The sequence below is a fragment of the Thermothielavioides terrestris genome, chromosome 3, assembly GCF_000226115.1.
Source record: "Thermothielavioides terrestris NRRL 8126 chromosome 3, complete sequence".
NCBI lineage: Eukaryota > Fungi > Ascomycota > Sordariomycetes > Sordariales > Chaetomiaceae > Thermothielavioides > Thermothielavioides terrestris.
The window spans coordinates 4,566,183-4,591,453 of record NC_016459.1 but is presented as its reverse complement, the minus strand read 5'-3'; the positions used below and the strand labels follow the sequence as shown (position 1 = coordinate 4,591,453).

Here is a 25,271-nt window from a genome sequence, read left to right as displayed (position 1 = left end):
CCGGACCTCAGCTGCGGACACAGCCGGTAACTCGGGTCAAAACGCTGCGCCAGCGGAGAGAACCCCGCTGTCGCCGTCATTGGAGGAGGACTGAGGGGCATGTTGAAGTGGGGTTGGGCCAAAAGGTTGACCCCAAACTCACGTCAAGCATTCATGCCTCTCTCAACCGTCGGTTCCTCTGCGAGGACTCTCTCCAGAACACAGGTTCCAGCTTCATTGCCATTTCTGGGCCTTGCTTTCCGGACAAGCTGCATCGCACCTAGGCCTGGTGTTGCTTTCCGGGTCGCCAATCCTCGGTACATCTCCTCTCTGTCTCCGAAGCTCCCCGCGAGAACTCGCAAGTCACTTGCACTCCGCTGGGCCGCAGCCCCTGTGTTCCTTGATATCCGCCGCCCCTGTTCGCACGCGTCCTTCAGGCACAGGCAAAAAAACATGACGGATAGAGACATCCTTCCGGACACTTTCAAGCCGGCCCACTACGACCTGGTCATCCGGGATCTCGACTTTGAGAACTGGTCCTACAAAGGCACCGTCAGGTGAATGATGGCTTCTTGCTTGAGCAGGAACCCATTGCTGATTGCCCGCAGGATCGATGGCGCACTTGTCAAGCCCACAAGCGAGATCGTGCTGAATACCCTCGAGCTCAAGCTCCTCGGCTCCAGGATTACCATCAGCGACGGCAAGAGTGACCTGTCATGGGAGTCGACCACCTTCAACGAGGACACCAAGACCCAGCGGTCGACCATCACCTTTCCCGAACAGCTGCCAGCATGCGCCAAGGCCTCTCTAACCATCGACTTTACTGGCGAGCTCAACCATGATATGGCCGGTTTCTACCGCAGCCAGTACAAGCCCGCTGCCCCGGCCGCTGCCAGCGTGCCTCGCGATGATGAGTTCCACTACATGCTCAGCACGCAGTTCGAGGCCTGCGATGCCAGACGCGCTTTCCCTTGCTTCGATGAGCCGAATCTCAAGGCAACCTTCGACTTCGCCATCGAGATTCCCGACGACCAGGTCGCCCTTTCCAACATGCCTGAGAAGGAGACCAAGCAGGTCGGCGGGGGTAAGAAGCTTGTCTCTTTCGAGCGCACCCCGGTGATGAGCACGTATCTTCTCGCCTGGGCAGTCGGAGATTTTGAGTACGTAGAAGCTCACACGACCCGCGAGTACAACGGCAAAAAGCTGCCTGTCCGTGTGTACACGACGCGCGGGCTGAAGGAGCAGGGCCGGTGGGCTCTGGAGCACGCGCCCAAGATCATCGACTTCTTTTCCGAGCAGTTCGAGATCGACTACCCGCTTCCCAAGAGCGACATTCTTGCCGTGCACGAGTTCACCCACGGCGCCATGGAAAACTGGGGTCTGGTGACGTACCGGATGACTGCGATCCTGTTCGACGAGAAGCTGTCAGAGGCTAGGTTCCGCAACAGAATTGCGTACGTCGTCGCCCACGAGCTTGCCCATCAGTGGTTCGGCAACCTCGTCACCATGGATTGGTGGGACGAGCTTTGGCTCAACGAGGGCTTCGCCACCTGGGCCGGCTGGCTGGCCACGGACCACCTGCACCCGGAATGGGAGGTCTGGTCCCAGTTCATCAACGAGGACATGGAGCAGGCCTTCTTGTTAGACAGCGTTCGCTCGTCTCACCCGATTCAGGTCGAGGTCCGCGATGCCCTTGAGGTCAACCAGATCTTTGACAAGATCAGCTACGTCAAGGGCTGCTCGGTGATCCGCATGTTGGCGTCCAATCTGGGAATCAAGACCTTCTTGAAGGGCATCGCCATCTACTTGAAGAAACACACCTACGGCAACGCAAAGACGGAGGCCCTCTGGAACGCGCTGAGTGAGGCGTCCGGTGTCGACGTGAACGCCATGATGCGGCCCTGGATCGAGAAGGTCGGCTTCCCAATGCTTGCCGTCACGGAGGGCAAACAGCAGATCTCTGTCAAGCAGTCTCGCTTCCTTTCCTCTGGAGATGTCAAACCCGAGGATGACCAGACCATCTGGTGGGTGCCGCTTGCCATCAGGGGCAAGGTCGGCTCCCAGGGTGTCGAGTCGCTCGCTCTCACGACCAAGGAGTCCAGCATCGACGGCATTAGTGACGAGTTCTACCACCTCAATGCCAACGCAACCGGCTTCTACCGCGTGAACTACCCCGAGTCCCGGCTGAAGCTCCTCGGCACCCAGCTACAGCACCTCACGACCGAGGACAAGATTTTCATCACCGGCTCCGCCGCCGACCTCGCCTTCTCGGGATACTCCACGACTGGCGCGCTGCTGTCCTTCATCCAGGGCTTGAAGAGCGAGACGCACTACCGCGTCTTGAGCCAGGCTCTGGACTCCATCGCCACGCTCAAGTCCATCTTTGGCGACGACGAGCAGACCAAGAACGGCCTGGAGAAGTTCACGCTCGAGCTTATTGACAAGGCACTGAAGCAGGTCGGTTGGGAGGGTCCGAAGGATGAGGACTTCAACACGAGCCTCCTGCGTAAGCGGCTGCTGCTGAGTGCGGTGGCGAACTCGCATGAAGGGTATGTTTAAGTTGTTCCGTTTCCCCATCATTTGCCCAACGCCCTGGCATGCTTCTGCTATTTGTTGATCCTACGTGTCTCCGGGTGCTCGTTCACCGTTGCGCCTCAGTCGCTTCCCATGAATTTGAGCTGGGGATGAGGTTACTAACTTGTGGAACAGAGTGCGCGCCGAGGCGTTCCAGAGATGGTCAGCCTACCAGTCCAAGCCGTCCGAGTCCCCCATTGCGGCCAACCTCCGCGCTCCGGTCTACCGCGCCGCCATCATCAAGGACACATCCAACGCCGTGGCCGCCCTGAAGCGCGAGTGGTTCACGACGCCGGCGATCGACGGCAAGGAGATCTGCCTTCAGGCGCTCGGCCACACGCCCGACGAGGCTGTCATCAAGAACGACGTGCTGCCCTTCCTCTTCAACACGGCCCCTCCCGCCCCCGCCGCCGACGCGGTCCCTGCCGGTGACATGCACATCCTGGCCGGCGTCCTGGGCGCCAATCCGACCGCCCGGCCGCTGCTCTGGGCCTACCTGCGCGACCACTGGGACCAGTTCAGCGCTAAGCTCGGCGGCAACCCCATCGTGGTCGACCGCATGGTGAACGTCAGCTTGTCCCGCTTTGCCGACCTGGACTCGCTCCGGGAGATCGAGGCATTCTTTGCCGGCGTCAGCACCAAGGGGTTTGATCGCACGCTCGAGCAGGTCAAGGATAAGATCCGCGGGCGGGCGGCGTACAAGAGCAGGGATGCCAAGGGGGTTAAGGAGTGGCTGGTGGCGAATGGTTATGCGTAAATGTTGATTTAGCTGTATCCCAGTGGGGGTGGGGGGTGAAATAGATGTCTTGATTGCGAGTTTGTAGCTGTCTGTAGCACTTGAGGCGTGGAGAGGAAGCGCCGAGCTGCTCGCGAGACCAGTATCTTCGTGCCCAGCGAAGCACCGTTTTCCGCGGCAGCTGGATTCGTGTTCTCCGGTGATTAGGCTCCGGCTATCCGTGCTCTCTTTCCCTCTTTCGACATCAGGCCGATCTTGTCTTGTTGTACCCTACGATTTCTGAGTTGAGGTGTTCCGAGGTGGATTTGTTGTAGTTCGCAGCGCAACAGACAGATAAACTTTGTGATCAGGCTCCAGCGATCCGTGTTCTTTTTCCCTTCTCGACATTAGGTCGATCTTGTCTCGTTGTACCCGACGATTTCAGAGGTAGGGTAATCTGAGGTGGATTTCTTGTAGTTCGCAGCACAACAGGTATTTTACCTAGATAAGCTTAGGGCATCCATCACCTGGCCTGGTTCGATATTAAGATGCTCACCTATCCTCATGCAACTGGCAACTACCTTGATGTTCAGAAGATCCGTTAACAGTCTAGGACGTAGGGACTCTTGTCTGGCCGGCCCGACATTGCCAGCAGCGTATCTTGTACTCTACATGGCACGCCTCTAGTTGAGCACTGTTTTCTTCACATCGGACGTTCGGCTCAATCGAGACACCAGTCGTGGTTTTTCACCTGCCGAATGGGGATATGACTGTCGATGTCCGCTGTGGATGGATTAGTATCAACCAGAAAGATTTGAGCAACCCTACTTACAACCAGGGACTCGAATATTCTCGGTAGGTGTGTGACGCACTGCACACTGCGGACGCAGGACAAGAAGCACTTGATTAGCATATGGGACATCATTCGCTCCTCTCATCCCACAGAGGTACACGGGTGCCTGCCCTCGGCGGCGGCCTGAACCTCACCTGTCAAGCATCGTCGAACGAGCGGTGTCATCGGTGGCATTGGACGTTCTTGAGAGCCCTATCTGCTCCCAGAACAGCCAGCTGCGTGACGGTACGGTCGAGAGATAAGAATAAGATTGCTACTCCGCCGCCCGTCACAGATATGATACTATCACCACAACACACCATGCCCAAGTCATGCAACCGTCCCCGCGACGGCCGGAACCGGCAGGGCATTCGAATCCACATACCAGGCACCGCAGCATTCTATTTTTGGCTGCAGGTGCAACCCTCATGGCACCGCACCCAGACGCAGCATGACACACGCACACCGCACGAGGGCGACGAGACGGCGTCTCGCTGGGCAACGACCGAACCGGCAATCAATATCGGCAACGCGAGGCGGAGGCGGACACGAAACCATGGCAACCCGGTCGAGCACGCAAGCGAGAACCCACGAACCGGGACGTCGCGGAGCCTACCACCAGAACCCCCGTGGCTGCACCGGGTTACGTTGCGGGGGGGCTGACGCACAGATGATTGATTACGCACAGTTCGAGGTGTCCCTATCCATGCGGTCGCTAACTTAAATACCCTGAAAGGGAGAAGGTAGGATCTAACTGGGCTGCCTAGTCCAGATCTGGGTGTGTGACCGGAGGCGTGACCTTTCCTTGTCGTGGGGGGAGGAGGACAGATAGTGACGGCGTTGCGCCCAGACGACAAGGCGAAGGGCTAAGAACGTTTTGACCTGGGGCTACTGCGTCATGCGCATGTTACCACGCGCTGAGGGTGACTGGGCAGCTGCTGCAACGGCACGATGGACAATGGCACCCGACAGGGCCTACACTACGCAAGCTGACCACCTAGGTTAGGTAGCTAAAGTCTATGCAACCGAGCGAGCTTTCAAGCCGGTGTTGGACCCTGGACCAGCTTCGGGTCACATCCACGGCGATTCTTAGCCTGTCCGCCCAGAAGCACGAACAGGCTCGCGGTTGATGTCACCGGCGTCCCACACGATACCCGCGTACGTCGAGCACGCAACACCCGGCACCGCGGGGTGCCAGGGAGTGCGTCCGACTAGCCAGTCGTGGCATACTCAATTTACTCACGGAGCGTTGGCTGGCAACGGGCGGTATGCCCCGACGCCGCCCTCAAAGGGGAGCAGTGTATCTGTGCTGATTACTGACCTCCCATCTCGAGCCTAGCCTGATACTTGGCGACGAGGCGCTCCACAGGCCAGGCGACGACTCAGCGCGGGGCCGAGTCCCAAATGGACTGTTCCGTGGCAGGAGGCGCTCCGAGAATCTAGGGGCGGTTTTGGGAATAGTCGGTGCTCCGGGGGGAGAATGGAATGGTCCAGGACTGGGAGGTGTCTCGGACATCCCAGGAGGCAGAACTTGGCATGTTAATAAGGTCCATGAAGCTTAAGTTACCGAATTGGCCGGCGGCCGCGTGTGCTTCAATGGCGGTCAATCAAGGGGTGGGAGGGAAGGGGGGAAAACCAGTTAAAGGGCGCATAGAAGACAACCACCTGGAACCCCCAGGGAACAGGAATGGAAGCTGAGAGTGAACTGGGCAGTGTACAGACCCGGAGGATGTCTGGACGCCTCTCCGAACGCCTGGGTCGACCGTCGTGACGCTGCGGCGCGGGTCTGCAGCAAACGCCTTCAATCCGGGTTTCGCCGCTCCGCGGACTCAGATCTCGGTCCCGGCGCCCCCCAGCGAGGCATTCTTTCCACTTCCAGCAGGGGCATGTGATGTCTGGCCGCCATCGCGGCTGCTGTCCCGGAACCGAGCAGGGGGAATGGGTAAACTTCGGAAATGTGCCGTGTTCATGCCCAGGTTGCTGACCAAGGCGGTGGAAGGAGCGGTCCAGGGGATCGTGGGTGGGGAGGAGGGGGGAAGAGTTCCAACACGAATCTTGTTGGTGCCAAGGCTGGGGTAGACGCAGGACCCTGGGGAAGGACCGGATGACTGCGCTTCTCGCGAAACAGGGCCAATTTGAGGAGAAGGAAGAGGAAGAGGAAGAGATACCTTTCGCCTACTTCAAAGGCCGAACGACAACGGCCCGGCCCAGCTCCTGCGATCGTGGGAAGAACGGGTAGATAAGCACGCCCAGCCGCCCAGCACACACAATATCAGGCTGTTGCCATGACTGTGCAGTATTTCTCCGAAACGAGATGATAATGTGCACGAGGAAGATGGGATGAGCGCCGCCTTCCCGCCGGAACAGGCCGATTTGTGCCTTCCCCGGGAACGACGCTAAAGCGGCCGGCGAATCACGGCGCTTTGCAAGCGGGCGGGCCAGTGGCATGGCGCTCTCGGGAGCCCGCCGAGCCTTGGAATCGCGGGCCGCAACGCGGCTGGTAGGGGCCACCTCTTCCAGGAGATTCGGAGCTGCGGTTCCGACAAGGTCCCCACCGCGGCCGGCTGGGACCAATTGCGGCGGTTCAAAGTTTCTTGCATGGCCCAGAATCACAAATTGCGCCGGATGCGCCTTCCCTGGAGAGCTCCAGCGACCCCGGCTGACCATTTGACAGCCCAGAGGCTAGCCGCATTCTCCGCCAACATGGGACAAGTGCAGTGCTCTCCCAGTGCCATCCACCGCTGTCTTACGCAGTATGCCACCACAATCCGGATACTGACACAGTGCGGATCCGTAAACTGGTGTATACGACACTTACACTTAACTCCACACACAGCACAAAAGTATCATGGAGCGTTGGTTAGGTTACATGATGATTACCGAGATTCCCGGCGCATGAACACAGCATCGAGGCGGCGTGGGCGACGTGCTCAGCGAACCCCGGTCGTTCATTCGCCTCTTGGCAATGCTTCTGGATCCTCCATGCTCCCCACGCTTCCCGCAACAGAGCTGATGCCAAGTCGTGGCAGCGCATGGTCCAGATGGCAGATCGCAGGCAATCAATTTGCTTCTCGAGCCACACACGGTCCAGCGGCCCTGTGCGGCGCCGCGGCTTGGGGCCCGTCCCCCTCAACCCGCGTTCCGTTCCCAGCACCACCCGCGTACTGTACGGAATACACAATTATACACCGCAGTAACTTAGGCCGCGGAGCATGCCGCTGCTGGAGCGCGAGGCCTGCCCCGCCGCAGCTGCCAACGGCTGGGTCTGCCGCGCACGGAGACTGATGTACCGAGCACCCGCCTGCTGGGCAGGCGGCTCCTCGCCTGGGGGCCCCCTCTGCGCCTCGGGAAAACTGCGGGCATCGTTTGGCGAGAAGGCTTCGCCGTTCCGGTGCAAGGCGAGCAGGTGTCTCGCATTCTGCCTAAAAGAGAGGGATAACTGGGGGGCACCCTTTATATTGATGCCCTTCGCCGTTCCGCAGCCCTGGCTGGCCCGGCACCCAGAGGCCTGGGCTAGCGACCGGGCTTCTGCGCTCCCATCTGATATTTGGACGCCTGCTGAGTCCGTTTGGGATTCATTGGGACCGCCACCCTCACGTTATCAAGGGCGCATGCCCATCCCTTCCCGATCCAAGAGGACGACGACCTGAAGCGGAGGCAAAAGGCAAAACAAGGTGTCGGTGTGTCGAGCCCTGGGAGGAAGTCGACAGGACTGAAAAGGGGGAACCCGCTTGAGGATTTGCCCGAGGTTTTGCCCCAGAAGCGCCGGTCAGCCTGTAACAGAGCAGCAACGGGCACCCCTTCCGGACAACAAGGCGCCGCCCACCACAACCCCGATGCGGTACGACCACGCACGCCCGCCGAGGACTCGATGTTCACTGCAGGGACACGATGACAGGATCAGCAAGCGGCACCGCCGCCGCCGTGTCGGTCCCGGCGACGACGAGGGCGTCATCAGCGTCAGCGGCAGCAGCAGCAGCAGCCCCGGAAGAGGATGTGGTGATGGGCGGCACTTCGACGGCGAGCACAGCAGCGGCGGCGGCGGCCACCCCGATTGTCAGCGCCAGTCTCTTGGCGACGGTTGGCAGCAGCAACCATAGCGCTCATGGTTCTAATGACAGGGGTGCCGAGACCCGGGCGCGGTGCAGCCAATGCGGGCGCCGGCGCACCGCGTGCCACCACCTCCCGAATCAGCAGGGCGCCCAGCAGCCCACCAGCCAGTCGCGGTCTAGGTCCTCCGCACAGGCAATTAACGCGGTTGCCAACGGAGCTCCCAGCGCCGCCCTGGCGCCCTCGCACCCGCACCTGCACCCACACCCGCGACCCCGCAGGATCTCCAAGCTTAAACACCGCGCTTTAAGTGCGGCGAGCGCCGCCCAAACCAATGCGGCCTCCGCCTCCGCCTCCGTTTCGTTTTCCCCTTCCCACGATTTCTCGGGCAACGCCAAGCCGGCCGCCTCCGCCTCCGACAGCAGCGACAGCACGAGTGCCGCCATGGAACCCCCCGTCCTCTCGTTTTACGGCAAGGAGCCGGTCCCGCTGCCGTCGCGCTTTGCCAACATCAAGCGCAGCCTCGTCGCCGGACGCGAGGCCGAGCTCGAGGCCTCGTGGGCCCGCCTGCTCGAGGCCCTGCGCGACGACGTCGACGACATTGCCTCGCACGGCTCCACCCTGACGCCAAGCATCGACTTTGCCGACATTCACAAGCCGGACGCCAAGGCCGCCTTCGCACGCGACCTCAAGCGCTACGGTTTGGGGCTAATACGTGGGGTCGTGCCCCGCGCCGACGCGCAGGTCGCCATTGACGAGACGGTCAAGTACCTGGAGAAGCAGACCGACTTCAAGCCGCCGCCGCCGCAAGATCCGACATGTTTCGACTTTTTCTGGACCCCCGCGCAGGTGCGCACGCGAGCGCATCCGCGCGTCCTGGAGGCGCAGCGGTTCGCCATGTCGCTGTGGGACAACAACGCCGACGACCGCATGGCCATCCGCTTCCCGATTGCGTACGGCGATCGGCTGCGCATCCACGGCGCCAACATTGGCGGTGTGGGTCCCGACACCGCCGCGGCCAACAAGGCCAAGGAGGACGACGGTTCGCCCGACGCCGAAGTCGATGACGACTCGGAGGCTCAGAAGGCCGCCGCGGAGCTGATTGGTGACTTCACCTCCTCGACCGTCATCGCGCAGGTGGACAATGGCAGCCTCGAGCGCTGGGAGCCCGACGGGTACGGCCGCGGCGGCACCTACGACGCTGTGTTCAAGGGCGAGTGGGAGAAGTACGACCCGTGGGATCCCACGTACCGCGTGAGCGCCACGCCCGACCTCTACAACGGCTACGGCTCGTGCAGCATCTTCCGGATGTTCCAGGGCGTCGTCGCCCTGAGCACCATCGAACCGGGCCTGATCCGGCTGCTCCCCAGCCCGAAGCTCGCCACCGCCTACTTCCTCCTCCGCCCCTTCTTCTCCCCCAAGACCAAGGCGCCCGAGTGCCGCAGCGGCCCGGAATGGGAGGCCTTCCTGGACGCCTCCAACTGGGCGCTAGATAAAGACCAAACTACCATCATCCACGGCGCCGTGCCCGGCCACGCGCAGCGCCTGACCGAGCTGTGGCACCCGCACCTCCACCTCCGCCGCACCCTCGTCACTATCCCGACGCTGCAGACGGGCGACTACATTATTTGGCACCCGGACCTCGCATACCATATCACCTCCAACAACCCCAACCTCATGGCCAGCCGCGCGCCGACGCCGCCACCCCCGGACGCGGAATCATCTGGCGCGGAAGCGCCGCCGCCGCCTGGCCGGCCCGTCTCCATCCTCGTCTACGTGCCCGCCGCGCCGCTCACGCAGACCAACGCGCTGTACCTGGCCCGCCAGCGCAAGACCTTCCTGCGCGGGCACCCGGGCCCAGACTTCGACTCGACCGGCAGCGGGCTGGGCAGCGAGGCCAGCCACGTCAGCCGGCCGACCGAGACCGACATCGCCGAGGTCGGCGGGCCCGCCGGCCTGCAGGCCATGGGGCTCGCGCCGTTCGACGTGGCGCCGACGCCGCCGGACGAGGCCACGACTGCGACCGCGCCCGCGAACGGGGCCGGCGGCGACGGCAGCGGCCAGGGGAGTGCGGCGGCGGATGGGGATGTGGAGATGGCTGGCGCTTCTACGGGAGGGACAGCCACTGCGGCAGCGGCGGCGGCTGCGCCGGGTGCGGGTGGGCACTCCATGACGAGGGCTGAGGCCGAGGTGGCGCGCCTGGCGAATATCATCTTGTTCCCGGACCGCTATGACTTCTACATGGCGAAGCCGAACGGGAGTGGCACCAAGCGGAGCAAGGTCCGGGTAGAAAGGAAACCGGACGGGGAGGGCACAGCAGACGGGAAGAAGGCGGACAAGGAGAAGGATCAGGACAAGGGGAAGGATCAGGACAAGGGGAAGGGGAAAGAGGTCGAGGGCAAGACATGAAGACGGGGAACCCAAGACGGGGCGGGGAGCGGCTTCGCACGGCGGGTTGAGCACTTACAGGGTGTTATAGAGGAGATGTTGCCATACCCCTGGTTTTGCTGTTTTGCAGACAAGAAAGAGGGGGGAAGGGTTTTTTCTCGAGTGCAGGTGTGGGCCAAACTGGCCGCATCCTCGGCGCTGCCGGCGGCATGCTTTTTTGGTGGCTTGGATTCGTTGAGCTTGTAATAGCTTCGCATTTGAGAGCCTTGGATCGTGATCGTATATCGAATACAAGAGCGTGTGTCTGTCTCATTGACAGACCGCTGGGGGACATAGGGGTTCCTTGGTTCACGTGCGGGGGCTTCAAGGTGATCTGGTCAGGGGGGAACCTCAAGTTGAACCCCAACCCTGGGGGCGGCGGTCCCCTTCCAGGCCCCCCCAATGCTGTACTCTCCGGCTGAATCTGGCTGAATTGGGAGGATATTCACCCAAACGGCGCTTTAAACGTCCGTCTTCCGTTTCTGCCGGCAGGGTTGTGGGACAGCGGGCAAGATTGGAAGGTGTCCGAAAGCTTCTCACGCACAGGAAGGACAACTGGCTTCCCGGTCGGAAGGAGCATGAAACTCGAGACTCCAGGAATGCGTCGAAACGCCACACCCATTACTCCAGCCCGAACCTTTACTTGGACTTTCGATAGTTGGTGACCACTGAAATCAGCCGTCCGATCAGAAGCTGGCGCTGCAGACAGCCGTCCAGCCTGTCAGACCCATGATGCAGACATATCTGGCCATCTCCCCTCTCAGCCCCAGATCGTCTTTGGCTTCAAGCGAGGCATGAACACGGCCGGAAGTTCTAGTCAGAGCCTCCGGTAAACAACGACAGACATGGCTCGTCGTCGGCTCCAAAACGAGAAGCCCGCCGCTGGGTCTGGCAGGTCGCCGTCAACTCCTGCGCTCGGGGACCCCAGGCACGACAGTGCCCTGCTGGCTAAGCGCCGCGCCAATGTCCACAAGCCAGCGCCAGTCACGTCACATGCTGCCACGGCGACAGGCTCCCAGACTGATTCCGGCATCTCGTTGCTTCCGAGGAAAGCTGCAGCGTTCTTCAGGATGCTCAACCGCGTGGTTTCCCAACCAGCCCCCGCCACAGCCCAGGCCGTCTACAATCCCTCCGCCACCAGCAACCATAACTCTTCTTGGATCTTCTTCCTCCCCCCAGCCCTGATCGGTCCCCCGCTCCCGGTGATCCCCTTCCTGCACCTCCTCCTCGCCCGCATTCCCATCCATCCGCCCATAGTCTCCTCGCCCTCCACCGCCAACGACTACAACCGCCCTCCGCATGCCTCAACCACCTCCTCCCCTCCGCCGCAACCATCCTCATCTTCATCAATCATCTCTCCGCCCAACACCAACCCACACCGCCAGCCGACCCGCCAAACACCCCTCCACCCCCTCCCCGCACAAGACCGCCGGCCCGTTCCAGCGACAGCATTCGCCTTCGCCCATGCCCTCGCCGCCGCAACGCTCAACCACGTCCGCCGCGTGCTTCTTCCTGGTCTAGCACCCTGCTGCTGCTGCTCTCTCAGCCAGCGGTTGTGGCTGCTCGGCGACAGCACAGGGGGGTTGTCTTCGTCGCTGGAGGGGTTGCGGTTGGCGGCGGGGAGTCCGGAGGTTTTTATTGTAAGGGCGCTGGCGGGGGACTACCCCCGCCCCGGAGCCTATCCCCGCCCCGGGGGAAGGGTCTATCGTGGTGCGGGCTGGGAAGGGGCTGGTGAGGGTATGGGCGAGGGTATGGGTGAGAGTATGGATTTGTTAGTTAGGGCGGTTGATTGGTGTGTGATGGGCTGGGCGTGGGAGGTGGTGGGGGGTTGGTTGGCGAGGGCGGTGGTGGGATTGACGGCGGGTGGTGATGCTCCAAGTGCTCGTCGTGGTGGCGGGATGGGGACGGGGAATGGCGGGCCGGGGAATGGCGGGCTGGCTTGGGGCGAGGGAGGAGCAGGGTCGCGTCGCAGGGAGAGGTATGAGGACGTGATCAGGGCGATGTATCTTGTCTGGGTGATGGCTTCCGTCGAGTGCGCTCTGGCCAGGGGGATGAACTGCGCAGCCTGGCTCGTGGCCCCTTACAAGCTGCTGACGGGCGGGGAGGCAGAGTATACGGCGCTGGGGAATATCCTCAGAGCGCACTGGGCGAGGGTGCCGCTCGCTCTGTGGCAGCTGGCCTACACGCTGGAGGCCGGCATCTGGCCGCTCCTGCGGGAGAGTCTAGCGCGTGCTGCCGGCGGCCAACCTGGCTTGTTCTTGGGGCTTTTCGGGGTGGTTGGGGGTGTCGCGGCATTGCTTAAGTATCGGAGCACGTTCTACCTTGCTTTGGAGGTCAGTGGCATGTTTGTGTTTGCCGGGCATTTGCTTGTGGCGTTGGCTTTCTTGCGATCGAGTGCGTGGACAATACGCGGAGGTCAGACGGGGGCATATCGGTAGCGGTTTCGTCACGACAAGAACGGAACATCGTGGTGCAAGGTCCTTCGAGAGAAGGTCTAGAGGAGGGGATCACACTTCATCGGGTCAGGGGATGGGCAGGGGAATGTATCAGCATTCACAGGAGTCTGGGGAAAGGGGGGAGGCTCTGTTATGATGTAGTCGCGTCCGAACAGACGCTACGAATTCGAATGTATGGTGGCATTGACCTAAACATCGAATACGCTCCTGGGTTTAATGCTGTCAGCTAGGTTAACTGTCTCCGAGACCAGCCATTCTTGTTGGGGAGGATCCGGTGTTCTAGCGTAAAGTGTCTAAAGAGTATTTCGAGACTCGGTACGTGGTGCTCTTCAAGTCCATTGCACGCACTCCAATTTCACTCTCTATACCCCAGTTCCAATATCCATCTGCGATAAGTCGGTGGGAAGGGGAGCGGCCGGACGTTCTCGGAGGTTCAAGATTCCACCGCCACCGGAGCATCCACAAGTCAAAATGCTGAAAGTTAACTCATGGAGTGATCTTCATGTAAGTCGACGAATGATTGTGTGGTGCATAGGAAGCTTAAGGGGGAGTTGCTTGCCATTGAGGCGGACGGTGAAATTGGGACTGGGACTTCACTAATCACCGAGGGTGAGCAGGTGGGAGGATCGTTGTCTACCAGCATGATTATGGTACGTAACAGCAGTGATTTGCTTCATGCTCCAATGATCTATTTCTTCTAGGCTCCTTAAATAACAACCTCGAACTCCTTGCCGGCCTCGGCCCACTCCCATGTCTTGGCGGCAATGTTGGCAGGGTTGCGCTCCAGCTCGTCAGGCGAGACGGGGCCCGCCACATTGATGACGCCGATATGCACGCCCTCGGGCCCATACGCCAGGTTGAGGCTCTGGACCAGGTTCCGCTGGGCGGCTTTGACCAGGGACAGCGCAAACAGCTGTGGGATAGGGTGCTGCGGCAGAGCCGAGCTGGTGACGATGAGGGCCGGCTTGGCGGACGGGTCGGCCTTGGCCAGCGCGACCAGATGCGGGACGTACCGCTGGGCGATGACATACAGCGCCGAGACGGTGATCTTGCGGTGCCGGCTTAGCAAGCACCACGGACCACGGGTGAGAAACTGGGCCGGGTAGGACTCACCTTGAGATCATACTCGATCTCCTTGACGTCGTGTTCGAAGAAGGCTGAGGGAAGGACCCGGGCCGCGTTGAAGAAAACACACTCGGGCTTGCCAACGGCCGCGTCTGCGTCGTCGAGCGCTTTGAGCAGGGCCGCGGAGTCGGTGACGTCCACGGCGTAGGTTTTCACCGTGACATGCGAGCCGACGGCCTGCTCAACGGCAGCTCGCTCGGCCGCCAGCGACTCGTCGCGCCGGGCGACGAGGACGACGTTGCTATACCGCTTGGACGCAAACAGCGTGGCTACAGAGCGGCCGATGCCCGGGCCGGAGCCGATGACAAGCAGTGTTTTGCCCGCGGCCATTGCTGTTGACACGGTTGTGGAGGTCGGATCAGGGATGAGGTAGAGGTGCGGAGTAAGTTCAGCCGGGGCTGATGAGGGTTGTGATGAAGCGATGGACGTTGGACGCCGCGATGGATGCTCGAGTTGGCGTGCCAGACGTTTATAGGGTTAATAGGGGTAGCTGACGGTAGGAGTGAGTAAGCGGGCCGATGCTATAACCTGGTTCTCTACACTAGTGCTGACACCAGTGGCCCCAGCCGTTGCGGTTGCCGTTGCTTCCGCTGCGACCGTTGGCTCGTCTCTGTTCACGTTGCATGACTTCCGCAAGGGGTTGAACCGTATTGGTGCACCATCCTGCAGGCTGGGTGATCCTCTGACCGCACGCTCGTGTGTGCTGCGCCTCGACAAGCCGTCACAGGGCCGCACTTAATGTCTCTGACGAATCGATTTTGTGCCCGAGTCCTGGGTCAGGAAGTTGGGGGCGATATCCTGAGACGGGGCATCGCTGCCGATGGCGTGGTAGGGTTGCGCGCTCTTTGCTGTATCGGCAGTTGTAACTTACAACGACGGGTGATGCACAAGGCCGAACTCAGTATGTCCACGCATGCCGCAGAATAACACGACAGAGCGGTGAGCTGCGCCGCAAAGAAGCGGGTGACGAGGCCAAGTCAGATCACGCAAAGCTGCCCAGCTGCTTGAGAGATCCTGAAGGATGCGGGCGTGATCAAGATCATGACGGCTTGGCCATGGCTCCCAGCAACTCAAAGCCATTCAACTCAGTTCAATGCAAATCAACTCAAATCAACGCAAATTGCCGTTGTTCGCAATCAATTACGGCTCTGGATCTGAGCAGTTGTTTGAATTGACTGGATTTGCCAAGATCACATAATAGTTGTTACCTCGGAAGATGCCTCTATTCTTTCCCACTCTCTTTGCTTGACATGCATACAAATGGAGCCAGTCATGGAAACGAATCGCATCACAGTGACTTCCAAGGAGGCCTGCCGAGGGCACGGAAGGTCTGGCATTATGTCAGGTAGATGCTTAGTGGAAAAAAAAATGAAAAATGAAAAAGGCCACTCTCGTGTGAGATCACAAATGTTGGCTTGCGACCAATGCTACCATGGTGTGAGCCGTGAGTGTGAGCGCTCTTTGCTCTGCTCTGCACTTCCGTGACTCGTGAGCATCGAGGTTGTTAGCAATCTGCCAAATCGCCGTACGGGAGAGCCGTGACCAGTCCGATGATTGAGTTGATCATGAGCGACACGCCACCAATGAAAGCCAGCTTCATCCAGACAGCCTAAGCCTTGCACAGACGCTCCTCAATGGGCTCGTCCATGGCCTTGCCATAGCGCACCTGGCAGATGGCGTCCGCCATCAGGCGGAACAGCAGGATGAGAAGCAGCAGGCCGCTCGCCGTGGTGCTGAACATGAGAACCGCTAGCAGCAGTACAATTGAGATCCGATTCTCGGCCTGGAACCGAGCCGCGATTCCACGTCTTCGTTGTTTCCGGCCATACTCATCACGGATGTTCAGTTGCCCCCTCCCCTGTGCCCCCTGGTAGGCGGAACAGATCCTGTCACCAGCCGCCGCCATAGTAATGCCTCGCCCATAGTCACGGCCGAAAGTCTGCCCAGGTTTGACGCCGTCCGAGGGGGGAAATGCCCGGAGATTCGAGTGGAGGGCCAGTCCGAGCAAACCGCCGAGGTACGTCAGACTCCTCCGTACCCGCAGGTTGATGCTTGAGGATGCCGAGTCGAGCAGAATCGTCCGTCTTGCGAGCGAGGGCGGCGACGAGAAGCCTGCGGCTTTCATGACTCGGCCACCCAGGTCATATTCCCATGTGGGTGCCGGTGTCCATGTGGTTATTCTCGTGCCGATTGATGCCCTGCGGGCCGAAGAGGAAATCCAACAGACGGACCAGCCAGACTGGTTGAGCTTCGGCAGCGGCAATTCTTGCAATTAATCGAGCGTGCGGATGCTCAACGCAGCGGGCGAGGAAGGAGGAGCGGAATGTGCGAGGATAGGCAAGGCGGAGAGGCGCCACCCCGAGGGGGGCCACGGGTAGGGGAGGTGCAGAGTGACAGACTTGGTCCTGCATGCTTGTGATGGGCGCGGTAATGTTTCCTCCAATACTAGCGCTCTGTGCACTGCCGCTGCTTTGTTTTGGAATCAGGTGCGTTCTGAGACCCTTGACCAAAGCATCTGGATGCCACACTCGAAAATCATGGTCCATGGATTGAGGTTGCTTTCCCTGTCCTACGGTTTTGACTTCCCGCCTACTTAAAGACCCTGGGTATAGGTATCAATCACAGGCCGAACCCTCCAAGGAGCTTCTTCGCATTTCGAAATCCTCATTCCTTCCTGGACTCTCTCCACTACGCCAGTCGACCTTCACACTGCATACCATCGCTGCCACCCATTCTTCGCCACGCCGGACGTCGCAGCACACACGCCCAACCATGCTCCACGCGTATTGCATACTCGTCCTCCTGGGATGGATGAGCCTGCTCGCGAGTGCAAGCTCTTCTTCTCCCCCCACCACAGCTGCGGTCGCGACTCTCACCCCGCTGGCTTGCACGGCGTCTGGGAAGATGGCGTGCCATGCCCCTCAGAGGTTCTGCCCCTGGTGCTCCAATTTCGCAAATGCGCCTACCAAGAACTACTGGTATGTGAAAGCAGAGCTCTGCTTTTCCGAGTCTGGCTTCGGATATCTCGTTTTGTTCCCGACTTGCTCCCGACATCCCCATCAAGAAAAAAGAAGAATGACATTGTGGGACAGCAACGCGATCGTGCAGGTCCCCGAGACCCTCGGCAGGGTGTTCACGTACCCGACCCTGATCTTCAACGACGATTGGACGGTCCTGGTGAAGACCGAGACGATCATCGAATCAACTCTGTCCTACTCGTGGCACTTTCCCGACCTCGACCTGGAAGCCAACAGAAACATCGACGTAGTGTTCATACCCATGACCCCGAATAGCACAGATCACCCGTAAGTCTGCTTTGACTGCCCCGTTTCTTTTATGTTGTTTACCCGTCTGACGTGGCTGTTTTTAGGCCCAAGTTGGTTTACAACGAGCCCTACTACACTCATGATCAGCCTTGGTACAAGTACACAAAGGCTGGCGAGCTGATTCCCGGCGTGCAGTCGACCATTTTCCACACCGTGTTCATCTGCAAGGGTTAGTGAGCCTGCCGTGGCTTCGCGGGAGGACGCTAAGTCGAGCTTCGGTGGCAGCGGTGGGTAGGCGGAGTTGTGACCTGTCATAGGGTGGGCTTCTGACCATGAGAATGCGAAACCAAGGCAGCATACCCACGGATTTTTGCTCGACATTTTTTATGGACCTTTGAGCATATATTGAGGGGTTTCGACGTAAACTCTCATCTTAATATCAAGGTTACTTATTGGTTGATTTTTAGTCATGCTCCAGCCACTGTGATCTGTTTCGGACTCTATGCTCAGCATGGGATGGTAACAGAGAAGAAGCCAGCTTGTGTGTACGGCTTATGACTGCTCCGATCCATGATTTGCAAGCACCCTGTCTTTGTTACACTCCCACGAGATCACCGCGGCCACGGTGTACCTCGGCAGCATCTCATTCATCGCACAGCAGAGGCTCCCTATCAAGGTCCGGCCCGGCCCGGGTATATATGCCCGTGGGTGTTGGAGTCCTGGGCCGTTCTGATTTACTTGCCAATACGGCAGCAATCTTGGTCACAGTCAGCACTCAGACAATTCAATTATTCAACTGGAACCCCCCATCATTTTGACGTCCTACAACAGTCAGGCGTGATGTTTCGCCAACTCTTCCTCAGCCTCTTTGCGCTGGCAGGCTTAGGCCTGATGGCCGGAACATATGGTTCGCCCACTCCGGTCCCGGACCCGGGCCCGACATCGACGGTTTCGGCATCGAGCGCCTGCAGCACAACGACGACGTCGGCGTCCGCGACCGCGACGGCATCCGCGACCGCGACGGAATCCGCAGCCAGGTACTGCCCCTGGTGCGGCGACCTGGCCGCGGCGAACCAGACCAACTACTGCAACGTCGTGGTGCAGCTGCCCCAGCGCCAAGGCAAACTGGCCACCTACCCCGTCCTGACGTTCAACCATGATTACACACGTCTACTGGGCGTTGACTTTCTCTCGTTCGGTTGGCATAAGCCGTTGAGCTGGGTTCTGGACCCCAGTTTGAATGGGGACAAGGCACTCTGGGTGTATTTCCTGCCCATAGAGAGCGTCTGGAACGTGACCGACAAGCCGTAAGTCTGAGTGCCTACCTGATGCAATTCGTGATAACTGCTCCAGGATGTTGTTGTCTAACCTGGCTCGTTCAGAGGCACGTTGGTGTACAGCAAGGTTGGATACAGCCACGACGAGAGCCAGTGGAAGAAGCTTGAGGGCGCCGGGGAGGTCGAGCCGGGCATCCAGTCGAACCTGTTCTACACTGCCTTTATCTGCAGTGATCCGTAAGTATCTTCGGTCGGGAGGTGCGTGGTGGACTTTGCTATGGAGTTGGTGGCCTTGGGAGGAGCGGAGTTGGATGGCGCTGCTGGGCGGTCACTGAGGGGCTTGGCTCGATGATGTGGGAAAGCGGGAGAGCTAGAACGTATCGAGAAACGAGAAACACAGGCGATCGTTCTTTTATACACCGCAAGCTCCATCAGTAAACCGGAGTGACTAAAGGGCCACCAGGTCTTGGCGCAGGCTGCTCATGATGCAAGCCCCTGGCTGTATGTAGGGCGTGGTAGCGTCGCATTTCATGTGCAGCAACGGCAGCGGCTAATTCTCCGCCACCATATGCAGCTTCCCTGTTCCTATTCAGCGGGGAAACAGTTCACTGACTTCACTCAGCTCGCTTCCGGAAGGATAACTACCTACCTGGTAGCCCGCGTCGCTCTGCAGGCGCAGCAACACGACCATGCAATCTGGGCCCCCGAGGACTGTACATTCTCTTTTTTTTTCGTCGAAGCGACAGGGCTGGCCGGCTGCTGTCCTTTTGAGAGTTACCCGGAGTTTCTTCGGCGCCGGAGAGATGGCCCCCGGGCCCTGGTTTGGGTCAGCGCCGGCAACCGGCAAGGGTGCCTATTGGCAGAATTGAACTGCCGGCAGCTGCGAAGGCGCAGTCAGGTTGACGGAAACCACAGTCGATCAGTGTGTTTCGCAGCATGCTCCTTCCTGTTCGCCTGTCGCCCTCTGGGCGGGGCCGAGAGCACTGAACAGCAACAAGAAGTCTCCCAGAATCCCCAGACCGTGCATCGAATGAAGGGAGTGGTCGACCTTCGGACCCTTGCGCTTCGACATACGAGCAGCCTGACGCATCACGAAGCCTTGGTCGTGCTTCCGGAGTCGCAAAACACATGGCTGCGCTGCCTTGAACGGCTTAGCCTCCCCCATTTTGCCCCAGACTGACAAATCTCGGCATGCACTTTAATGTTGCGCCAACCCCGGCCAACGGGAACCCCCCGGCCACTGCAACCCGCAACCCCGGATAACATTAACGTTGTTGCTGACCCTGCCGTTAGTGTGCGTCAGCGCCGGACGTTCCCTGTCCGCCTCGTGCAAAGGGGATTGGAAAACCATCTCCGCCAGCATCTGGCACAAATTGGGCCGGTCGGTGCATGGAAGCTACCCCAACCCGCAGTAGCAGCGCGGCATACTCCGTACATACGGATCCATACAGACGCTATTACCAGTAGTTCGTTCACTGGTCGCCATGGTTGCCAACTTGCCGGGTGATCCAGACCCAGACCCCAAGCTTTCTCCTCACTTGACTAGCTTGATGATTGCCGGCGTCGCGTACATAAACACGGCTCTCTCCCCCCTCCCGTCCCCCCGGAGATGGCGATCTCTCGATCCTTCCGAATTTCTCAACTCCCCCTTTCAGTCACCCCCCCCCTTTTTAATATATTTTTCTTGTTATTTTCCTTCTCCGGCTCACCGGAGTCGCAGCCGTCAAGATGCCGTTCGGAATCATCGACTGCAAGAAGATGGAAGTCGTGCCTGGCACGGGTAAGCAGCTCCATCTTCCTCTCCGCACGGCAGTTGCAAGTTGCGATTTGCGATCTGCACACATGACTCAGACTCCACGCGATTTGGTTCATTCGTTCGATCTAACAATGGCTTTCCCCAGCTTTCATGACCGACCAGGATGACCTGCCGCCCGAGTACGCCGACATCCCTCGCGAACTGCTCAAGCATGGAACCGGCCGCTACAAGGACGTCATCCTCGTGCCGCAGCCGTCGGATGACCCCAATGACCCGCTAAACGTGAGAATTGATTTCAACTGCACCTTGAACGGTCCTTTTTTTTTTTTTCGCTTCCCCCCTTGTTTTCTTCCCTTCAACAAGACCAATTGCTGACGATACTTTCGCCCAGTGGCCCCAATGGCGCAAAGAACTCTGCCTCTTCATCGTCGGGCTCTCGGCCGCCGTGGTGGGCGCCTACGGGCCCATGCTCTCGCCGGGCTTCGTGCCTGTCGCCGCGGAGCTCAACATCTCCATCGACGTGCTCTCCCAGTCGACCGCCTGGCTGATCCTGACCATCGGTCTTGGCCTGTTCCTCACGAACCCGCTGGCCAAGATCTTCGGCCGCCGCCCCATATACCTCCTGTCCATCATCATCATGTTCGTCACGAGCGTCTGGGGCGCCGCCGTCACCGAGTACAACTCGTTCCTCGGCAGCCGCATCGTCGCCGGCATCGGCATGGCCCCCTACGAGGTGCTGGTGCAGTGCACCATCGGCGACATCTACTTCGTGCATGAGCGCGCCACCCGCATCGCTGTGTGGAACCTGTTCCTGCTCACGGGCATCGCCGGCGGCGCCCTGGTCGCCGGCTACATCATCCAGGACGACGGGTACCGGTGGACCTTTGGTGTGTGCGCCATCTTCTTCGGCGTCCTGATGCTGGCCGTGTTTTTCCTCGTGCCCGAGACGGCCTACCGGCGGAACGCCATTGTCGTCGTGCCGGCCAGCGAGGACGGCAGCGAGAAGGGCGTCCACCACCTGAAGCTCGCCCACGAGCACGAGGAGGGCGGTGTGAACGGTGATGACAAGGAAGGGTCCGCGGGAGCGCCGGCGATCCCCAAGAAGCAGACGTACCTGCAGTCCCTGCGCATCTTTACCGGCCGCTACTCGAACGCGCCCGGCTGGAAGCCCTTCGTCCGCCCCATCATCATGTTCTTCTACCCGGCCGTGCTCTGGGGCTTCTTAGTCTACGGTAAGCTCTCCCATCCTCCAGGCCGAAACCGTTTTGTCTGCTGCTGACAGACCAAATATAGGAACCGTCCTTACCTGGATCGTCGTCTTCTCCGTCGTCAACGGCGTCATCTTCGTCAACCCGCCCTACAACTTCAGCGTCAGCCAGACGGGCCTCATCAGTCTCTCTCCCTTCATCCTGACCATCCTCGGCGAGGTCATTTCGGGCCCGCTGAACGACTGGATTTGCGTCTTCCTGACCAAGAAGAACAAGGGCATCTACGAGCCCGAGTTCCGCCTGCCGCTCATGTTCGTCTCGCTGATCCTCGGCGTCGTCGGCTTCTTCGGCTTCGGCGCCACCGTCGAGTATCAGACCCACTGGTCAGGCCCCGTCCTGTGCTTTGGCCTCGCCAACATGAGTCTGGTGTTTGCCGCCACCTGCGTGTTCGGCTACATCGTCGACAGCTACAAGACTCACAACGAGGAGGCGCTCGTGGCCATCAACGCGCGGAACCTGCTCACCTTCGGCCTGACCTACTTTGTGAACTCGTGGCTCGCCGAGCAGGGCCCGCTGATTGTCTTCTCCATCCTGGGCTCGCTGTTCATCTTCGTGGCGATGCTGACCATCCCGATGTGGTGAGTTTTTCTTGCTTGAGGAACGTTTGCTCCCGTTTGAGCTTGGTGCTGATGATGGCGCTCCAGGATCTTTGGGAAGAAATTCCGCAGCATCACCGCCCGCAGCGAATTCCTGAAGCGCATGATGAATGATGAGCACTGAAGGATGGATCGTGGCCGCGGGGACTGCTGTAGCATGGGTACTGCAGCGTAGACTTGTTCAGTTTCTGCTAATATAATGTCGCTTGATAACGGGGCGCATCAGATACCCCTCGCATGCTCATGTTCACCTTCAAACTAATGCCCGTGTTGCGTATGCACTGTTGTATACATGCAAGATGTTGGCCCTGATAATCTCCTTCTCGATGTTCCGCTGTGCTTGTTCTGACATGTCACCAGGCTTCCGAGGCTTGATGCAGTGGGAGAACTGCTACGTCTCCCGGATTCCTACCTCGTTCTCCCGTTGGCTAACTGCGATTAATCTTGGGCAGGCATCATCAAAAAAGGGCACAACAGTGGCAGACAAACCCATTCCATGCAGCAAGCACTTGAGGTAATGTCAAATCAACCCAGCGGCTGCAAGCCGATGGCAAAGACTAGGCAAACGAGTGAGGACTACGCAATTAAGGGGCCGAGCTATGTAACCTGACTTGGTCTGAACGCCACCTGGAACAAGGTCCCTCACCATTACAGCTCAGTACACGTAGATAAAGTCCTCGTTCTGCAGGTCGGTCATGTCCCGCAGCGCGTTATCCTCCTCGAGGGCCTTCTGCCGTCGGTTGGTGCCGCCGGCGTCTTCAATCTCAACGGCCTTGCTGTCCTCCATCTGGCCCTTGGCCATCATCGACTCGTCCACCACGGCGGCGCTCTTGCCCAGCTGCTCTCGCCGCTTCGCGTGCCGGTGGTTGAGGTACATCAGATAGAACGGGATGAGTCTGTCGGGGATCGTTATTGTTAGACTTGAGTAGCGGGAGTATTGGCACGGGGTGGGAGGATTGGAAATTATTAGTGCTGTGGCTTACGCGGAGATCCCGCCCACTAGGGCGAACATGACCAGGTTGGAGATGAGCCCCGGCCGGTACAGGGGCGCCTGGGACTCGTCGTAGAGCAGCGGCCCGATGACGTTGCCCGTGCACATGCCGATGAACACCATGGCCGAGGTGCACTTCTTCTTGGTGTCGCCGCCCGTATTCTGCGCCTGCCAGGCGTAGAGCAAGGGTGTGATGGCCGCTAGACAGGAGACCTGGGATCGTTCGTCAGTCAGCCAGAAGACATGGACCCAGGAAGGAAGGTTGTCCACACTTACCAGATAGTATCCAAATAGCAGGACGCCCTTGTTACTGTCGCTCCGGGGCACAGTGAGCATGAGGATCGTTCCGATGATCGGCAGCACGCTGACGGCCGCGATGGTGAGGCCCTTCCGCTTCCAGTGCGTGGCGGCCCAGGCGGAACCGATGATGACGAAGAACTGGATGGCGCCGAACGGGATGTTGAACAGGATGGCGTTGAAGTTGGTGAAGCCGAAGTCCCGGACGATGAGGCTACCGAACGTGCTGATGCCACCGCTCGCGATCCTAGATAGATAGACCCAGTCAGCACGACACTCGCGGTTAACACAGACGTCGGCGAGAAAATAAGAGACATACGAGATGGATACAATCGCTACAAACCAACACCACGTCTTCAGATCCAGCAGCGTCTCCCACACGTGGTCCCAGCGCCACTCCCTCGACGCCACGCCCATCTGGTTCGCCCGCAACCTCTCGACCGCAATGACCTTCTCCCTCTCTTTCAGATACTTAGCCTCCATGGGCGAGTCGGGCATCAGCACCAGAAAGACCAGCGAGTAGGCGACAGTCAGCAGGCCGCAGAACATGAAGATGATCTGATACTTGAACAGCACGTCGCTCTCGATGTGCCCGAGACCGTAGGTAAACAGGCTGCCGACGATGGCGGTGACGCCGTTCATGGCGTTCCAGTAGCTGGTGCGCAGGGTCTGCTCGCCGCGGCGCCACCACAGCTGCGTGGCGGCGACGCAGCCGGGCGCGATCGCGGCCTCGAAGGAGCCGAGCACGAAGCGCAGGCCCAGCAGCGCCGGGAAGGTCGTGCAGGCCGCCATGAGCGCCAGCGCCGCGCCCCACAGCAGGATCGCGGCCCCGATCACCTTGCCCGTCGGCAGCTTGACCAGCAGGAACGCCGCCAGCGGCTGCATCACCAGCTGCGCCAGGTACAGGATCGAGCCCAGCCACGAGTACTGCTTGCCCACCAGGTGGGCGTCCTGCGACAGGCCGAAGATGGAGACGTAGCTGGGAGGGGCGGGGAGGAGGGAAGTCAGTTTCTCAAGCATGAATTGGGTGAGGGGAGTCAAAGCCAAGCAAGGCTGGACGGGGTTGGCGGTGGCGGTGTTACCTCAGGGAGCTCTTGTCGAGCTGCTGGAAGAAGTAGGCGGCTAGGAGGAGCGGTAGGATGCGCGCGTCGATGCGGCGGAGGACCTGGCGCTCCTCCTCGTAGGTGAACGAGGTGTCGCCGGCGCCATGGGTCTGGAGGAACTCGGTCGCTTTATCACGGAGCTCGTTCCGAGGGGCCGCGGTGGAGGTGGGGGCAGGCGTGATCTCGTCGGCCCCTGGCGGCGGGCTCTGCTTTTGGCCCATTTCGATGCCAGTTCAGATCCGTAGACTTGATGGTAAGCGGCCTCGAGGCGGAGGCTGATAATCAGGGTCACAACGGGCGGGGACCGTCCCAGATATCAAGACAACGAGACAGTTGCATGGTTGTATCTGCAGCTCTGCAGTCAAGCTTATACCAGGTCAGGTGGGCCAAGGTGAACCAACCTCCCGATCCATCACGGAGTGATCGCTATCCTTTAGACCGAGAATGTCTGTGCCCGCGAGTGTGCATTGCGGGAGAGTGGCCAGTGTCACGACACCATTGACAGCCAGGAAGAGACCAGAGTCTGTGTGCGCTGATGTCCCCGACCTGCCACTCATGT

At 59.8% G+C, this 25,271-nt stretch overlaps 9 protein-coding genes across 9 annotated transcripts; 5 read left to right on the top strand and 4 right to left on the bottom strand.

Moving 5' to 3' along the window:
* The first annotated feature begins 12 nt into the window (after nt 1–12).
* On the top strand, nt 13–3,650 carry THITE_2118052 (uncharacterized protein). The gene is made up of 3 exons (XM_003654803.1): nt 13–536; nt 588–2,528; nt 2,689–3,650. The coding sequence occupies exons 1-3, from the start codon at nt 433–435 to the stop codon at nt 3,308–3,310; spliced, it is 2,667 nt and encodes an 888-aa protein (XP_003654851.1). The 5' UTR covers nt 13–432; the 3' UTR covers nt 3,311–3,650.
* Nucleotides 3,651–6,275: 2,625 nt separating this feature from the next.
* THITE_2130252 (uncharacterized protein) lies at nt 6,276–7,134 on the bottom strand (the record flags this gene model as incomplete). Its single annotated transcript, XM_003654802.1, has 3 exons — nt 6,276–6,782; nt 6,919–6,924; nt 6,970–7,134. The coding sequence occupies 3 exons, from the start codon at nt 7,132–7,134 to the stop codon at nt 6,276–6,278; spliced, it is 678 nt and encodes a 225-aa protein (XP_003654850.1).
* Nucleotides 7,135–7,871: 737 nt separating this feature from the next.
* On the top strand, nt 7,872–10,653 carry THITE_2118049 (uncharacterized protein). Its single transcript, XM_003654801.1, has one exon. The coding sequence runs from the start codon at nt 7,992–7,994 to the stop codon at nt 10,557–10,559; it is 2,568 nt and encodes an 855-aa protein (XP_003654849.1). The 5' UTR covers nt 7,872–7,991; the 3' UTR covers nt 10,560–10,653.
* A 769-nt stretch (nt 10,654–11,422) lies between these two features.
* THITE_159809 (uncharacterized protein) lies at nt 11,423–13,015 on the top strand (the record flags this gene model as incomplete). Its single annotated transcript, XM_003654800.1, has 1 exon — nt 11,423–13,015. The coding sequence occupies one exon, from the start codon at nt 11,423–11,425 to the stop codon at nt 13,013–13,015; it is 1,593 nt and encodes a 530-aa protein (XP_003654848.1).
* Nucleotides 13,016–13,739: 724 nt separating this feature from the next.
* On the bottom strand, nt 13,740–14,488 carry THITE_2130250 (uncharacterized protein; the record flags this gene model as incomplete). Its single annotated transcript, XM_003654799.1, has 2 exons — nt 13,740–14,081; nt 14,147–14,488. 2 exons carry the CDS (start codon nt 14,486–14,488, stop codon nt 13,740–13,742), a joined length of 684 nt encoding a protein of 227 aa, XP_003654847.1.
* A 1,279-nt stretch (nt 14,489–15,767) lies between these two features.
* THITE_2130249 (uncharacterized protein) lies at nt 15,768–16,283 on the bottom strand (the record flags this gene model as incomplete). Its single annotated transcript, XM_003654798.1, has 1 exon — nt 15,768–16,283. The coding sequence occupies one exon, from the start codon at nt 16,281–16,283 to the stop codon at nt 15,768–15,770; it is 516 nt and encodes a 171-aa protein (XP_003654846.1).
* Nucleotides 16,284–16,930: 647 nt separating this feature from the next.
* THITE_2130248 (uncharacterized protein) lies at nt 16,931–19,570 on the top strand (the record flags this gene model as incomplete). Its single annotated transcript, XM_003654797.1, has 11 exons — nt 16,931–17,136; nt 17,251–17,463; nt 17,529–17,653; nt 17,935–17,969; nt 18,035–18,116; nt 18,178–18,191; nt 18,256–18,731; nt 18,807–18,938; nt 19,165–19,202; nt 19,358–19,414; nt 19,476–19,570. 11 exons carry the CDS (start codon nt 16,931–16,933, stop codon nt 19,568–19,570), a joined length of 1,473 nt encoding a protein of 490 aa, XP_003654845.1.
* Nucleotides 19,571–20,429: 859 nt separating this feature from the next.
* THITE_2090020 (uncharacterized protein) lies at nt 20,430–22,445 on the top strand (the record flags this gene model as incomplete). The annotated part of the gene is made up of 5 exons (XM_003654796.1): nt 20,430–20,481; nt 20,603–20,739; nt 20,849–21,689; nt 21,751–22,303; nt 22,370–22,445. 5 exons carry the CDS (start codon nt 20,430–20,432, stop codon nt 22,443–22,445), a joined length of 1,659 nt encoding a protein of 552 aa, XP_003654844.1.
* Nucleotides 22,446–22,749: 304 nt separating this feature from the next.
* On the bottom strand, nt 22,750–25,169 carry THITE_2118047 (uncharacterized protein). The gene is made up of 5 exons (XM_003654795.1): nt 24,692–25,169; nt 23,929–24,588; nt 23,589–23,856; nt 23,305–23,525; nt 22,750–23,217 (listed from the first exon to the last, which is right to left on the bottom strand). The coding sequence occupies exons 1-5, from the start codon at nt 24,931–24,933 to the stop codon at nt 22,977–22,979; spliced, it is 1,632 nt and encodes a 543-aa protein (XP_003654843.1). The 5' UTR covers nt 24,934–25,169; the 3' UTR covers nt 22,750–22,976.
* Nucleotides 25,170–25,271: the final 102 nt, after the last annotated feature.